Source organism: Oreochromis niloticus, unplaced genomic scaffold (genome assembly GCF_001858045.2).
Source record: "Oreochromis niloticus isolate F11D_XX unplaced genomic scaffold, O_niloticus_UMD_NMBU tig00000744_pilon, whole genome shotgun sequence".
Lineage (NCBI taxonomy): Eukaryota > Metazoa > Chordata > Actinopteri > Cichliformes > Cichlidae > Oreochromis > Oreochromis niloticus.
In genome coordinates this window covers 147,454-164,939 of record NW_020327232.1, presented here as the reverse complement: position 1 = coordinate 164,939, position 17,486 = coordinate 147,454, and the positions used below count along the sequence as shown (strand labels likewise).

The 17,486-nt window shown below is 43.7% G+C and overlaps 1 protein-coding gene across 1 annotated transcript in view; it reads left to right on the top strand.

Annotated features, from left to right (window-relative positions):
- Positions 1 to 53: 53 nt before the first annotated feature.
- LOC112844690 (titin) overlaps positions 54 to 17,486 on the top strand; it is a 46,945-nt gene continuing 29,512 nt past the window's right edge. Inside the window, exons 1-3 of the mRNA XM_025904323.1 lie at positions 54 to 209; positions 4,373 to 4,717; positions 4,828 to 4,947. Of these exons, the coding sequence (XP_025760108.1) occupies positions 179 to 209; positions 4,373 to 4,717; positions 4,828 to 4,947 (496 nt within the window). The 5' untranslated portion in view covers positions 54 to 178. The remainder of the gene's footprint in view (positions 210 to 4,372; positions 4,718 to 4,827; positions 4,948 to 17,486) is intronic.

The following is a 17,486-nucleotide window of genomic DNA, read 5'->3' as shown; positions in this document are numbered from 1 at the left end:
CTTCAATTTTAAATTGGAATCCACTGCGTGCATGATTGGAGCTGATTCCTCCTAAAGCTTAGATCCTGGAGCCCTGCTGTGAAAGTGAAAGTAAACTGGTGATTGTGCGTCTTTCTCTGGGTGTGCCTGCAGTCTGTCTGAGCATCAGATTTAACGGGACTTTGACTGCAGGGGGAAGATGCAGTTGATGCCGCTGCTCCTCTTACTCGGTAAGAAAGACGCTCTGATTCTCTGCATGCACACACACTGACGTCTGCTCTCTGTGTCCTGATCAAACCTCTGCGGCTATCATGCAGGGCGGATCAAACAGATCAGCCTCCATCAGGTCCTCAGTTTGTTCTGGACTTCACATTTAAAACAAACACCTCTGAGCTCAGTTTACGTTACACACAGACAGGAAACACTTATACTAACGAGGCTACACACGAGAATCAGTAAGCTATCAGAGACACAGTTAGCTCACATTTTAGCTCCTCACTGCTCCCATGCTATCCTCACATCTCCACTTGCTGTGAATGCTTGGATTTTCCTGCGCTTCTACTTTGAGTTTTATGGTAGTGCATCTCCTCTCCTGATTATTGCTCGTGTCAAAAGATCAATCAGGCAGTAAATATCTTTTTATCATGTGTTACATGCGTGTGTTGTTTGTTTGTTTCGGAATCTGTGTATGCCAGTTCACCTGTGCAGGGGCTCGGCTGTAATTGGTGGACGGAAGGAACGGCCTGATGTAACTGGCTCCCGCTGTGGGCGTAATCTATAAAAAGACGACGAAAGAGCCGCGGTGTGGGGGCTGTGGGAAACTTCCTGGGCACTTGCCTCCAGTCCAGATGGAGCAGCCGCAGCTATTTTGTTACATTCGGGCATGTAAGTGAAGTGCGGAGCAAGTAGGGGTGAGCTGCCGATTATTTTGGGAAGCTTTGTTTTCTCCTGTGTTGTTAGATCAGGGAGGTCAGACCGTGTCAATTCTTTTCTTTCTTTTCTTGAAGAGGTCAAAGGGGAACCGAAGTCCAGGTTGGGTTTTGTTTGTTGTGTTGGCCTTCGCTCACCCTGAAATCATACACTCCCACTATCGTTGTACTGAGTGCCATTGACGTAAATAAATTATTGTTAAAAGCCCGATGCTGTGGCTGTGTCTGTTTAGGCGTGGGAAGCCTGTGGTCACAACACATGTGAAAGCTGTTTGAAGCACTGTTACATATCACACTTTATTTATTATAATTTAGTTTTATTTATTTATCACATCACACCAACAGTCGCTGCAAGGCTCTTTATACTGTTATTAGACCCCATGATAATACAGAGGGCGGGGCATCTGCAATGCCTGGGGGGGGGGAGACAGGACAGGACAGGTTCTGTGGCTACAATAAACACAGTTTCTTTAGTTCACAAAGAAAAGTTATCCAGGATCAACGTGCAGTGGTGACAGTGATTCCTGAGATTAGGGACAAAACAGGTTCTAATCTTCTAAAAAATATTTTTTGATTTTTCAAAAACATATTTACATATTATTGTTACACAAAGTTCAGATTGTCTCACCATGTTTTGGTACAATCTCCCAGGTGTAACATGTTTTAATAATGTACATTTTTGCTGGAGAAGTGTGTAAGCTCGACACATATAATCAGTTTGTAGTTCAAAAAAATCTCCCTATGTTGGTCATGGAGAAGATAATTCCGAACATTTGTCCATGAGATATTTGGTATATGTCCCAGCTTCTGCTTGTGTAGACTGGTGATGATGGTTCATTAAGATTAACTAAAACAGCAGCAAATGGAACAAAGCAGACATCTTGGCGTCCTTTTTTCTTTGTTGAAATCCGACATTTGGCCCATGATGATGAAATATTTCTACATGACGATCTTGATGCTCTTCATTAACTGTTAAAGCTTTAGCCAGCCATCAGTTTTGGTCATACATGACAACAAGCCAGTCTCCTCTACAAACATCACTTGACCCTGCTCTAGTTGTAGTACCATCAGGTGCTGTACTGAGCTCTTTCTCCATTGCTTCCATCAAGATCACCAGAGGACTTTGTTTTGCAACAGCCCTCGAATTCTGATGTTCATCCAGAATCAAAAGAGTAAGACTGAAACACTGACAGATCTTTGGCTCACTGCAGAAACATGAAATGGATGATATTCCCCTGAGCTAATACTTGATGAGTTAGTCTAGTTCCTGTAATAGATTTCAAGGGTTGCATGAGTATAGTGTTGTAAGACGGGAACTAGTCAGTGGTAACATAGTGTAGCTCGAGAATGTATGGCAATCTGACATGAATATCTTTCAGGGCTTGATCCATGGCTGCTGCATCCTGGTGCTTGGACTCTAAAATTGTGCTGAACCCTGCCTTTTCATGTTTGGTGTAAAACATGCCAGTGTGAAGAGTTATCTGTGGGAGGTTTTGTCCATAATGACAGGATTGTACTTCTGAGATGAATTTACATTTCCAGGCCTCAGACAAGTCAACATACACAATAATTGTTGTTTCATTGCAATTTCTTATCATGTTCCTGTACTCCCTGTTTTGATTTTGAACTAGGTGGAAATGGGTGGTTGTTTCACTTCTTGATTTGTCTTGGTAGACAACCATAAGCTCTGACAGAGTGGCAGTGTGTTTCTGAAGTTTGGTGTGAAAATGAGCTCCATCTTCTGTTTGCTCTTTGATACGTTTCCACTGCTTCCACTCCACTTGTGTTGTCGCTTACTCTGGAGGAAGGCTTTAATATTTGTTTAGACGTATTGAACAAGTACGTACTATGCAAGATTCATTAGCTGGAGAACAACACACAAGCTGGAATGACTCTTCAAGTTTGCTGGTTGACACAGCTTTGAATGACTTCAGAGCCTCATACTCAGTTTTGTATTCTCGTGGTACTGGCATTGTCATGTTGTTTGATCTGACGCTCTAGGCCAGGGGTGGGCACCGAGGGCCGGTGTCCCTGCAGGTTTTACATGTGTCCTTGAACCAACACAGCTGATTTAAATGGCTAAATTATCTCCTCAACACGTCCTGATGTCCTCCAGAGGCCTGGTAACGAACTAATCATGTGATTCAGGTGTGTTGACCCAAGGTGAGATCTAAAACCTGCAGGGACACCGGCCCTCGGGGCCTGGAATTGCCCACCCCTGCTCTAGGCGATGTGATGCAGAATGGACGCAATGCACAGAAGGATGAATAACTATGTTAAATGTTTGGGTTTTGCTTGCAATAAGTGCATTGTGAAGGTTTTGCATAATCATTCTTTGACATTTTACTTTTCCTCTGGTGATGGTGTCTTGCTTATCTGTTGTTATTCAAGAATGGTTTTCAAAGAAACTGTGAACACTTGAAGAGATTGTCTGAAGGAAATTAAACTTTCTTTGCTTTGGTATGTTTTCTCTCAGTGTTTTGTAACTCATGCCAAACTTTCGATCCTTGTGCATCACGTGATATTTTTTGAGTATTCTGCCAGATAAAGACAACTTTGGTACATTATTGACTTAAATACTTCATGACAAGAGCTGTAATGTTAATTTTTACATGACTTTTAATATTTCTTTTAGTATTTAATATTTTCACACCTGCTTCTGGACAATAGACTTTTAAAGTGCTGGTAATGTATTGTACCATTTCAAATGAATATATATGTATAAATGGTATTTGTTGTATAAATATTGCCTTGGTTTGTCTTTCAGTCAGTTGGGTTAACACTTTAATGTATATTTTTAGGCCCAAAATTGATGAATGTTTTGTCTCTTATCTCAAGATTCACTTGGTGAGTGTTCTAACTAGGTGTGCTGTCCATGCTGATTCCTTACTGCTGAACTGTTTAAAGAATTCAGAAACTCTTGAAAACTTGAATGTTTTGTTGGGTCACTTGTCTCTGCACAAACTCACTAAAATGGTCAAACTGACTTAATATCAGGACTAAATGATAACTAGAGTCTTTATTTGGTGACAGCAAAGCATCTCAAAACTAACTGAAGTCCAAAATGAAACTCAGAAACCCCCAAAAGTCAAAAGCAAACACAGGCAGTGAAAGAGCAGAGATGATGTGACAGATTGATGTTATAGGATATACACAGGTTATATATTAGTGATAAGAAACAGGTGGTCCTGTGTGATGACCTGCTCTCCTCTAATGTCGTTCACATGGATCTAACTGTCTCATGCTGTGTGTCCTTCAGGTCCTTTGCAGGTCCAGGTATTCACTGATAGCCTTCCTGTGTTTGTGGTCCTCTTCTCTTTACCTGATTAGTTGGACTGATCACCTGTGCACTGACCTCATCTTTACATTATAAAGACTTTGACCGTTGACCTGATCTCATTGTGCATTTACATCCTCATTCCGTATCACCAACTCACAGCACTGCTTCATGGTTCTCTCCTCAGCTTCCCAGCATGCCTCAGCAGTGGAGGTGTATGAGGGGGTGGAGTCTGTGCGTCTGCCCTGTCACGTACCAGCTGATGTTGCCCTGGAGTCCACAGCAGCAGTGTGGGACCGAGAGGACCTTAACATCAAAATAGTTCACGTGCGTCTGCGGAGCAGTGATGATTTTAAAGAACAAAGTATTCGTTACACCAACCGAACATCAATGAGAGCCGACGCTCTGCAGACTGGAGACCTCAGCCTCACTCTGAGGAACCCTACAGTCTCTGACAGTGGAACCTACAAATGCACTGTCCGAAAATATGGACGAGATCAGAGCAAGACTTATGTAGACCTCAAGATCACAGGTCAGTGCCGCAGATAAAGGTTGAAGTTCAGAGAAGAAGTGAACTCTGATGTTAATTCATCAAAATCTGTTGGATGATGTTCAGGATGTTTGTGTTTGTGTTGATTACAGTACGTCCTCCTCCAGTCTGGCCCATAGTTCTCTTTGCTCTTCTGGTTCCTGTGGTTCTCCTGGCTGCTGCCTTTGGTGTCTTCATGTATCCCAGATATAAAATGTTGAAGATGAGAAAAGGTGAGTGTGTGACTGTGTGTGTTATTGGATCACTGAGTGAAACATCAGTGAGTGCCTCCCTCAGAATCAGCTTTAGTGATTTAATGAGGTTTAAAAGTACACTAATTGGTGAAAGAAATGCCACAAATGCATTTTCCCTGCTGCTGTGCCTCTCCACACAGGCATGATTTTGTCTGTGTGGAGAGGCACAGCAGTTGCAGCGGTCCTTAAATGAAACTACAAATGAAACAACAGCTGTTGAATGATCCGTGAGGCTGTGGTGGATTTTTGTGTGATATGTATAACTATGTAACTATATACACTATATATCTATGTGCACTGAACATATATATTTTAATTTTCATATAGAGTCTTAAGCACAAGACATTTTTGCTTCATCGAGGTTTATTAAGTTGGTACAGTAACAGGGCAGTTAATGCTGTTGAGAGTTCGCCTGAATAACTCACTCTCCAGCTCTGGTAACTAACCTTCCCTTCTGGTAACGTCTTTCATGCAGCACAACCAAAACAGTAACATTGTAACAGAGATCCTGAACACATCACAATAAAATATCATACGATATAAACACACACACACACACACACACACAATAAATGTTACATGGTAGCAGAGATACTGAAAACAACATAATGAGATCACTGTCATGTACACACACACACTATAAACCTACACTGGAGTGTTTATTTTTATGTAATGCATTTAACTCATATATTTGATGTAGTTAGGCCAAGTATTATTCACATTAATATCATAAGATTATCACAAAAACTATGCTATTTGCTGTACTAATGTGTGACCTTTGACCATGTTGTGACCTATTGTCAGAGGGTAAAGCAAAGGGTTAACCTATTGGTGTCACTTTGGACCGGGCCCTCAGCCAGGGCCAGGTGTGAACTCTGGCCGGTATTTGACCCTGCACCTGCTGTTCCTGGGTGCGTGGGAAAGTTACCCAACAGCAGGGGGCGGGGATACTGGTCCCTATATTAGGGGACCAGAGGACACCCCCAGGGCTCTTTTCCTCCTGCTGCTGCTACCTGTCCGTCTCTGTGTTGCTCTGCTGTCTGTGCTTAAGGCTGTACACCCCGGGGTTTTGCTTTGCTTGCTTTCTGCTTTGTAATTTTCTTGCTAAATGTCTGTATGTATTTTTCCTGCTGTTCATATGATTCAGTGTATTAAACTCTGTTCCAAGAATTCTACTCTTTTACAGAGCATCTTTTTGAGTGTCTTGATTTTAATTGGATTTGGATCTCCACATCGTTGGTGGGAGAAGGTTATCAGGATGGCTTCAAAATTTGCGACCACAAGGCTATTTTTGCTAATGCAGGCTATGACTTTTGGTGCTTATTACTTTTATACTTTTTAAAGTATTAAGCTTTTTATGCATTTTTTGTCCCATTGAAATGAATGGAAAACTTCCAACATTCTACTAAAACTTGCTTGTGTTTGAAACTGTTTTTCAGAGTTTAATGTAAATATTTCTGCGCTTAAGAGTAAAAAAATAATGGAATAAAATAAGTGCCCAGTTTTGAGCCATGTCGAATACTTCATGGGATTGCCAGGTGGTTCTGAGACACCAAACACTGAGCAGCATTTAAGCTCCATGTTTTCATAAAATCATCCAAACACAGAGTGTTATTTATTCTTTGATATTATTATTTGAAGAAAAACACCTCCCTAGCCTGACCTTGCTGCATTAAAATGATCTAGCAATTCTTAGCCTTATCTAAGTCCAGGACATCCTGTTCAGTCTCCTGCCCAGAAAAATAACACCCTTACTCTAACACTACATGTGATTTGAATTATAATGTTGAAGTGCACCTTAATATTTTTATTTATTCTTAAAACTCTTATATTGTTCAAAAGTCTTGAGCAACCTATAATTCCTCTGTATTTTGTGTAAGAGAGGCCAGACTTTCACCTAGTTTCTGTTTTTCTTTAAAAGTGCTCTCTGGGTTTTATGAAAGTGTCGCAAAGTTGTTCGTTGGACATTAGCCTCTAGATTTGAAGACTACCATAAAAATGCGGTCCATACTACTATGTCAATTCCATAAATTGAAGGTTGTCATATTTTTTTATGCTGAAACCTTCAATTTGTTTCAAGGAGGAGAGTTCATGATCTCACAGTTTCCCCAAGATAAATAAGAGGCTGGTATTTTGATGTGTGAGTTTTCATGAATGCAGCTCTCCACGTGAAAGTGTTTCTGACTCAGACAAGAATAAACTAAACTGTCAAGGGTGTGTGACAGAGCAGGTCTGGTGGCCGGCCGTGCGGAAGGCAGTGGGGGCGAGGATACAGTTCAGGAGGCTGACCGCGAAGGCAGCAGCAGCAGCGATGGAGCAGTTCAGAAGGCCTGCCACGAGGAAGGCAGCAACACAGCTCAGAAGGCGGAGGTCTCTGCACACCGACCTGCGACGGTGTGGATGTGTGAGACGAGCAGCATGTGGACATGCGGGCTGAGGAGGACGTGGACATGTGGGCGTGGCAGCCGCAGGACCAGACGAGGCAGGACCAGACAAGGGTGGCGTTGCAGGCGACAGCATGGAAACCGCATGTGGTGGCGTTGCAGGCAATGGTGTGGGAGCCGCAGATGGTGGAGCAGGTGGTGGCACTGCAGGTGACGACCACAGCTGTCTTGAGCACTGGAGCACAAAGAGTCAGAGGAGCAGGCTCAGAGAAAACAGTCTTTGTGAGGTTAACTTTCTGCTCTGAATGAACAGAAGAAAAATAGTCCTTTTCAGGCTGGCTGAGCTTCAGGACAACAGAGTCCCCTGGAGGAGCACCCTCCAGTACCCCACCCAGGGACTCCAAGAAGGCTGGGTACTCTGCACTGCCACTCAGTGCATAAGCGCTGATGGTCAGGACCTGTTACCCGACCTGGAGGCGCAGGGAACAAACCCTCTTGTCCACTGGGAGAAACCCAACGTACAGGCAGCAAGCCAAGGGGATACCAAGATACCCACACCAGACTAAGACAAAGTCCAGACCCTCTCAAGGAGACTGGTTCCAGAGCCCAAGCCGTGCCTTGAGGTGAACCCGACTTTATCTAGCCAGTACCTCTCAACCTCACGCACTAACTCAGGGTCCTTCCCCACCAGAGAGGTGACATTCCATGTCCCTATTGCCAGTCTTGGTCGCCGGGGATCAGTCCGCCAGGGCCTCCTGGCCGCCGCCCGGCACACAATGCATCCGACCCCTACGGTGCCTTCTGCGGGTGGTGGGCCTACAGGAAGATGGGCCCATGGCCCTTTTTCGGGCTGTGCCCTGCTGGGCCCCGTAGATTAAGTTCCAGCCACCAGACGCTCACCCTCAGGCACCCTCCCCGGGCCTGGCTTCAGGGTGGGGCCTAGTAATCCTAGGTAATCCCGGTAAGGTCCCAGACAACATAGTCCCTGGGATCCCTGGGACACACAAACCCCTCCACCACGATAAGGTAGCGATTCACAGAGAGGTAAAACCCAAAAATTATTGTCAAAAAGATACAGAACACTTTCTAAAATAGATCAATCAATATCCTGTTCTATTGCAAAATGGGAAGCAGACTTATCAGTCAGCTTAGACCAAAACTTCTGGTCTTAGGTATTGTCATGGTCTGCGTGGCGGATGTGGGGATGTGGGGAATGAAGACCCAAACGCAGGACTCTTTATGATGAACAGTGCGTTTATTTACAGTGCTGTAAATTGTTCACACAATAAATCCCGCGCTCCCCTGACTCCTGTGTCGTGTCTTCTTCCCAATAAGTCTGTGCCTCATTCTCTCCGCTCCATGTGTCTGTACTCCCTGTGCTCGCTGCTCTCTGGCTTTCCACGCTCCTCCTGGGGGAAACAATAGAAACAGCTGTCAGGACACTAACTACTGTGAGCATACCCTCACTGAACTTGTCTCTCTAAAAACAGTGATGTGACGTCTCACTCAACGATCCTGGGTCAGTGGGAGCTCCATCATACTCTTAAATAGCTCCTCCGATGCACCTGATCAGCAGCAGGTGTGTGGCATGATCTCCATGTGGCCAGCCCCCTAGCAGGGCCACACCCACCAGGCCTGCAGGTGCCTGTTACCTGGCCTACAGGAAACAGCCGCACCAGCAAACACACGCAGACACCCAGCACACACCTGCCTATACATACAATGAGCAAACACACAACAGCAGCACAGAGCAGCTAAAACACATATAATAATAACAAGTCCACACTGCTCATGGACCTTAGGTCCCTCAGACCCAGGTCCCTGACAGGTATGCTTAAAAACCTTTCAATTGATTAGAAGTCCCAGTCTGCAATTAATACAATACAAAATACTACATGGAGACAATTATATCCATGCTCTTTGGTTCTGTCCACCAGTTCAAAGGTTTTGGCCTGGGAAATGTGACGACCTATCAAAGTGTCTGAAATGTAACATACAACCTGCCCTCTAGTTTGCTTGTTGGGCAACTTGGATGACGTCACTGCAGAGATGAATACAGCCCACATGGTTTTCACTGCCATATGCATTGCCAAGAAAACCAACCTCATAAACTGGAAAAATCAAAATAATCTCAATCCTAACCAATATACCATCAAGACCGTCTGATAGACCACATTAGTCTTGATACAGCCTCTGCCAACACATTAGATCAATCCCTCTGAGCTCCTTTGATCGGCTTCTGTCATGGGTAAGGGAGGAGTCAGGCGCATACAGGAATTTGCAGTTCAACTTGACAGTTTATTTACACAACACCAGATGCAATATATGTACAAGTGGGGAAGAATCTAGGGGTTCAGGCATCCAAGGCAGGTTTTGCAAGGGAAAATCCTCTCACACACTCGCACTCCAACACGTGCCTCCAAGCACCGGCTCACTCGTACTCCAAGCGGGAAGTTAAGCAGCAGGTCCGGGGAAAACTGTTCAGAGAAGATCAGTCACAAAAGGGGAAACTCACTCACGAAAATGGTCACAAGAACTACAATCTAACACTAATATGTCTCACTCAATCGTCTCACTCAATCGTCCTCATGGGTGGTGTTTTCCCAATGGCTGCATGCAGGAGACTGGGGGAGGGTTTGTGCTTTCGGATGTGGGTCACTGGCCTGGTAGCCTTGATGCCCCTAGGTGGTCCGGGCTCTGGCTGGGCTCCTGGCTAGGCCCTGGGGGCTCGGCTCCTGGTTGGTGTGTCGCTGGCGGTTGTGGGTGGGTGCGTGTACGGGGGCCCTGCCCTGGCGCAGGGGGCCTCTGGTGCACCAGCGGAAATGGGGGCCTCTTCAACTGGCGGAGAGGTTGTCACATCCGTGCAGGAGGTCTTTGCTCTACAGGAGTCCACCCTGCAGGTGGGGGAGAGGCACAGGAGAAGTGGAGAATGAACTCAACCTGGCTGTGTATTGTCTTATGTAGTCTGGTAGATGATTGGATGATGGGGTGGGTGTAGTTTCCTCCGCGGTGGTCAAGTGGGGGGCAGGGCTATGGCTCCCCACACCCTCTAGCAGATCGTTACATGGATAAATCTTTTAAACTCAAGTGGGCTCACTCACACAGGTGTACACACGGGTGCTCACAGACATAAACTATATCTTCCTTTGCTGCTACTTTAAAGCACATTGTGCGGTGTTGGTCCTGCGTGCTGCTCAGTAACATTCAATATTTAGTATTTACTGTTACTTACACGTCTCTAGGTTGTTGCTTTGATCTCTATATTGTGTCGTTCTCTTGTTGTTGGTTTTGTTTTTTCTTCTTTTAATAGGTGATCCAACGGATTTTCTCAGTGTCTTTTCTTACTGTCCTCCCTTCCCCTCTGTTTTTTTCTCCATTGCTTTCTTTCTCTTTCTTTCTGTCTAATTGTCTGTCCAATTTGTAATAACTTAAAATAAAATAAATAAACAATAATAATATAGATCAATCAAGTGGGCCAATATGACATTGACATCTTCTTGAAAAAATTAATCCGTTGGGCAGCCTTCCTGGAGACATCTACAGGGTGGGCCATTTATATGGATACACCGTAACAACATGGGAATGTTTGGTGATATTAAAGTCCTGTTTGTGGCACATTAGTATATGTCAGGGGGGAAACTCCTCAAGATGGGTGGTGACCATGGTGGCCAATTAGAAGTCGGCCATCTTGGATACAACTTTTGTTTTTTCAATAGGAAGAGGGCCATGTGACACATCAAACTTATTGGTAATGTCACAAGAAAAACAATGGTGTGCTTGGTACTGGTGGAGAGTGCCAGCCCTTGTGCCTTCATATGAAACCAAGACCTCAAACACTGTGGTTGAAGGTGGATGGTATCATGAGTATCATGCCACAGGACCATGTGAATTTTAGCCATATAATTGTTTAGCGTCCATGTAGTACTTGTTAAACATGAAATTATAGTTTTGACAACTTAGTAATATTAATTTACCAGCTACTTTAATTTGGTTAAAAGGTAATCAGTTGTGATATTTGTGATTTCCATGTGTTATTCTTGATTTTTACAATATTTACTAATATTAACTCAGAAAGTTAAGGAAATGACTTACTGAGGAAATTATTTCAGCATATTCTTGCTGTGCAATGGATAAACAAAATGGGTCTAGTGGTCTGATTTTATGGCAAATAATCAATTTTAATAACACTTATCATTAGCACCATAAAGGGACAAATCAACCGTTTGGTCGACCACTTTTCAACAAAATTATTAAACATTTAATTTCGCTTTTTTAATGCTGTCAAGTGACATACATCTGTTTAGTAAGTCCTTTAACACTATCATATATCAAAAAATGATATCTTCCTACCTTAGTTTTATCAAAAACACTCAAAATATGTTGGATCGTTTTTTGTTTCTGACTTCCTGGTTGGGAAGTTTCCATTCACAGTGCCTTCTGGTGGATTTTTTTGGCATTACAGATTTAAACCAATTGGTAGAAAAGACTCAACAATGTAGGTCAATTTCAGTGAAAGCCTCAGTTAGATATAGGGCCTGAAAATGTGCTCTACCAATTGGTTGAGCAGAATTAAAATGAAGGCAATAGGGAGAGAGTGTTACAGCCATAGCCCTAAAGAATGTAGCCTCATGGGCAGTGAAGTCCGTACTGCAGGTGTGTTCGTGTTTTCCTCTTGTTGGGAACGAAGTATTATTTTTTGTCATTTTTGTTATTTCCATTTATTATTTTATTTTTTATTAATTCTATTTTTATTATTTTGTTATTTCTGTTATTACTGTCATTACTGTTGCATCATAATCATGTAGCAAGCATATGTATACAAGAAGTATTGATACAAGAGGTATTGATATTGCATTCAGATGTTCAAACATATTGGTATCATATTAGCCTTTATTACAGGTCCAGTAAAAAACCACTTTAAACTGTTGAGTTGAATCTATAACCCGAAGTGCTTTTGAATTTATAATTTTAATGTTTATGCAGACTGCAGGGTGAAAGAGTAACTCTGTGCTAAAAGAAGACAGGAAGTTATATGTCTTTGAAGTTACATGCTTTTGCAGGAAGTGAAACCAAAACCAGAGTTTTGATGATGCTATTATCATCTTTTATGCATTTATACGTCTGATTAAGCTTTGATTAAGTTTTAAGTAGTTGTAGTAGATTGAAATATTTGTTTTATACATTTTACATAGAAGTTAAGATCATCACAACACAGGATGGCCTTAGCCTGGTTGCCTAAGTTGAGGTCAACTAAGGTGCAGAGAGCAGATGCACACTCTGTGCACGCGCAGAGACATACACACACACACTGTTAGGGTGTAGGTGAGAGTTGACTGATGAAGCAGTAGATGCACGATGCGAGAGCTGAGCTGGCTTACGGGAAACCACCGGGGAGAAGATGGAGGCCAGTGTACTTTTAATTGTGCCTTAAGTTGTCGAATAGAACATTTGTGGTTTTGAAGCTGATGTATGTGATGACGCAATGAGGGGGCGTCACTAAATATACTCTGATGCATATAAAACTGTATTTTGATGTTAGGAGATTGAAATTGTGGGGCTGTCTGCTTACGGAGTCCGCTCATTCTCCCACGCGTGTCATTTCATTAAAATCATCGTCTTTACCCTTTGGACCAGTGTGGTTACTTGCATTCCTCCTGTGTTTCCTTCCCTATATTTTTGAACCTTAACACTCTGAAACAATAAGTTCCGTTGGAGCAGCCTTTCAACGCCTCTCTCTGTCTCTCACTAGCAAAGTTGACCCACACAACAAAGTAAAACTAGTTTTCAGCTACGACCCCGACACGGAACCCGACATATTAACCAGGGGTCCCTTTACTACGGTTCGGAGCTGCGGACCTGCTTTCTATACGTGCGGAATAGTTTTCTATGCGAGATCACTGCAAAAAGTGCAGCTTTACCTAATGTCCACCCTACTGTTACTCATTTAATATTAAGATTTAAAAATCTCATTGGTATTGTTATTGCGAATAACCTTCAGTAAAAGTAATAAATCCCACAGCAATAGTACATTTATGTAGTTGTAAAAGGCATGATAATATATTAAGTAATCCAAAGTATTCCGTTACGTTACTCTCATTGAGCAACGTAACGGAATACGTTACAAAATACATTTTGGGGCATGTATTCTGTAATCTGTAGTGGAATACATTTTAAAAGTAACCTTCTCAACACTGGATACCGAAAATATAAAATAAGTATCAGCTGTTAATAATCTCCCGGTTATAGTGTAAAAACATGGTCTTCTTTGGGGCACTGATTGTATAGTTGCTCACTAACTCTATATTTCACCTTCAAAAACTGTTTATCTCGCCTTGTTTGATTTGACAATCATTATTTTCAGCACAACCTCAAATATCTGAAATTTGAGTTATTTTTTTCATTTTGACATACTATATTAGTACAATTGATCTAAATTCAGACAAAAAATTAAAAATCAGAGTAGAAAAAAGTTATATTTTTTACTGTAAAACCCACAAACATGTTTAACGAATCATTTTCATAACTTGAAATGCAAACAGAAATTGCACATTTCTAAAAATTATGCACAAGTTTTCCAGACAACAAAGTTATATGGTATTATTTACCTAAAAATGCAGCCAAGGCCTCGGGCGGTTTTTATATTAGAATTAGAATTAGAATTAGAATAATCCTTTACTTGTCCCACAAGGGGAAATTTGGTTGTAACAGCAGCCAAAAAGACACATATACAAACAAACAGTACACAGGACACAGAACAGAAACATACACCATTTTTCTTAGATATTTACATTAAGGACAACGGTTACTATAAACAGAGTACTGTACAGTTATGAAATTAAATAAAAATAACTACAGATAAGAGGCAAACCAGGTTGTAGTGTGAATCGGTTGGTTAAATTATTGCAGTTACAGCGCTGATGTAAACATCTATGTTTGTTGGGAGCAGTTCTGATTGTACAGTCTGACAGCTGCAGGGAGGAAGGACCTGCAGAAACGCTCCTTCATGCATCTAGGATGCATCAATCTCTCATTGAAGGAGCTCTGCAATTCAGCAAGATTTCCATGCATGGGGTGGGAGACTCTGTCCATCAGAGATGTTATTTTGGCCAGAGTCCTTCTGTCTCCCACCACCTGCACTGGGTCCAGGGTGCATCCCAGAACAGAGCTGGCCTTCCTGATGAGTTTATCCAACCTCTTCCTCTCAGCTGCCGATAAACTGCTGCTCCAACATACCACACTGTAAAAAATGACAGATGCCACCACAGAGTCATAGAAGGTCTTTAAAATCACTCCCTGGACTCCAAATGACCTCAGCCGCCTCAGCAGGTAGAGTCTGCTCTGACCCTTCCTGTAAAGAGCATCAGTGTTTTGGCTCCAGTCCAGTTTATTATTCAGGTGAACACCCAGGTACCTATAAGAGTCCACTATGTCAATGTCCACTCCCTGGATGTTCACCGGTGTCAGTGTGGTGGGTCTGCGTCTCCGGAAGTCCACCACCAACTCCTTGGTTTTCCCAGCTGTTAAAGTAAATTGTTAAATGTTGTCATTTTTATGCTTACCATCTCTACATTGTTTTAACTCTGTGATGAAAGGAATTCCTTTGTCCCCCTCCCCTGCCTCTCGAGGTTCTTGGGGGTCTGTTTGATGTTTGGTAAGCTTCCTGCCCTTTGTATGGCTTCACTGTGTTATCCAGGGTGAACCATACATTGGGTGTGGGGGAGATTACCCTCTTTATGACCAAGGATGTTGCTTCCTGCTTTTATGACCCTTTTGGTCAGCAGGAGAACACACACACATTCTTACACACACACACACACACACACACATTCTTACACACACACACACACACATATACATACAGTGCCTTGTCTTTGTAACCAAGGGGGGTTTACGAGGGGAGGTACGTGTTGTAAACTATTGTGTATTGTGTGAACCTTTTCAATAAAAGGCAGCGAGAGGAGGCCGTCGTCGGGGTCATTCGGAATGAGATTCGAAGTGCGTTTCTGAGATACCGACGAGGCCTCCCTTGCAAGTAAAACGATCGACCACTGTTGCCTTGTCTTTCTTTCACGGGAATAAGTCCTGGGGTCAGTGGGGTCTGAGTTTAGACCCAACACCAGCGTTGATCTGCAGGTGGTTCTGCTGACCCCAGTCCACAAAGTCCAGAGTCCACTGTCTGTACTCTGAGTCGTCCTCACCTGTGATGAGGCCGACCATGGCAGAGTCGTCAGAGAACTTCTGTAGGTGGCAGCGTGGGGAGTTGATGGAGAAGTCTGCAGTGTAGAGGGTGAAGAGGAACGGTGCCAGCACAGTTCCCTGTGGGGCCCCCGTACTGCAGACCAGCATATCAGAGACACAGCCCTGTGACCTCACATACTGTGGGCGTCCTGTGAGGTAGTCCAGTATCCACTGGGACATGTGGTGGTCCACTCCCGATAGCTCCAGCTTGTCTCTCAGAAGTCGTGGCTGGATGGTGTTGAAAGCACTGGAGAAATCAAAGAACATGATCCTCGCAGTGCTTCCAGGCTTCTCCAGGTGAGTCAGAGCTCGGTGCAGGAGGTAGATGATGGCGTCCTCCACCCCGATGCCAGGCTGGTAAGCAAACTGCAGCGGATCCAATGAAGACCTCACCAGGGGGCGCAGATGGTTTAGAACCAACCTCTCGAGGGTCTTCATCAGATGCGATGTCAGGGCTACCGGCCTGTAGCTTCTGAGGTCCTTGGGATGGGAGGTCTTGGTACCGGTACCACACAGGAGGTCTTCCACAGCTGTGGTACTTTCCCCAGTGACAGGCTCAGGTTGAACAGATATCCTAGGATGCCACACAGTTCATGTGCGCAGCATCTCAGGAGCCTGGAGCTGACGCCATCTGGACCTGCAGCCTTCCGCACCTTGATCTTGTGAAGCTCGTTCCTCACTTGAAGTGCTGAGATAGAAAGAGTGGGTTTTGGGGGAGGGGTGTGTATGTTGGAGTCCACAGAAGCCGGGGGTGGGTGTAATGACTGGGAGCTGGGAGGTGTGAAGCTGAGAGGTGTGAAGTCCCGAGATGAAGGAGATTGCAGCAGGGGGGACGATGCTGTGGGAGGGGTGGGTGGTTGATCAAACCTATTAAAATATTTATTTAGGTCATTCACCCACCCCAAGTCTCCTGCAGCCTGGGGGGTTGGTTTTTGTCCTGAGATTGTCTTCAGGCTGTTCCAAACCCCTCTGATGTTGTCCTGTTGCAGCTGCTCTTCCATCTTCCTCCTGTAGTTTTCCTTTCCTTGCCTTATCTTCCATTTCAGCTTCTTCTGGACAACTCTCAGCTCCTGTTTGTCTCCAGATCTAAAGACTCTCTTCTTCTCCTTGAGGAGAGCCTTAATTTCAGGATTTATCCATGGCTTGTTGTTAGAAAAACACCATTTAAAACTATTTACAGAACAATCAGGTGTTCTGCATCAAATAAGAAGGCACACAAATTATTTGTGCCACTCCAAAAAAATAGTTTCTGTCCACTATAAAACATAGCAGAAGACCACAGGCCTAAACCCTGCAGGTCTGACAGCAGGAGGTGTATCAGTCCAGTTTTCCATGTGGGGAGAGTGTTTACACTGGAATCTGCCTTTGGTGGCTTTTTTGGAGCAAATGTGACATTCAACAGTATAACTGACACACAATACAAAACAATAACTACACAACACACTAACTAACTAACACGCTAAACGTCACTAATGTCTCACATATGAAAACTCGCTTTCTCTCTTTCTTTCGCTTGCCCACTTTCTCTTGCCGGTGTTGCTCCTAAAACTTCCGCCTCTTCCTAAACAACCAAATTAGTGATGTGTCGGTCGTGAACGAAACGGATCTTAGATCCAGATCTTTCAAGTGAACGACATGAGCTGGCTCCTTATTGGGAGCCGTGTTTTTTGTTTTTCTTTCTCTCACCCTCTCTCTCTCTCTCTCGCTCTCTCGCAGTTTTTTTGCTTCACTCCGAACGTGAGCCTTGTGCTTGCACTGAGCAGAGGGGGGAGGGGCGGTAGTAGCACAGGAATAGAGGGGAGGGAGAGAGAGAGAAAGAGAGCCAGGGACAACAACGTCACATTAGAAAGTTAGAGTAATCATCCACAACTATTTTCAGCTGCAAAGTTGAAATGG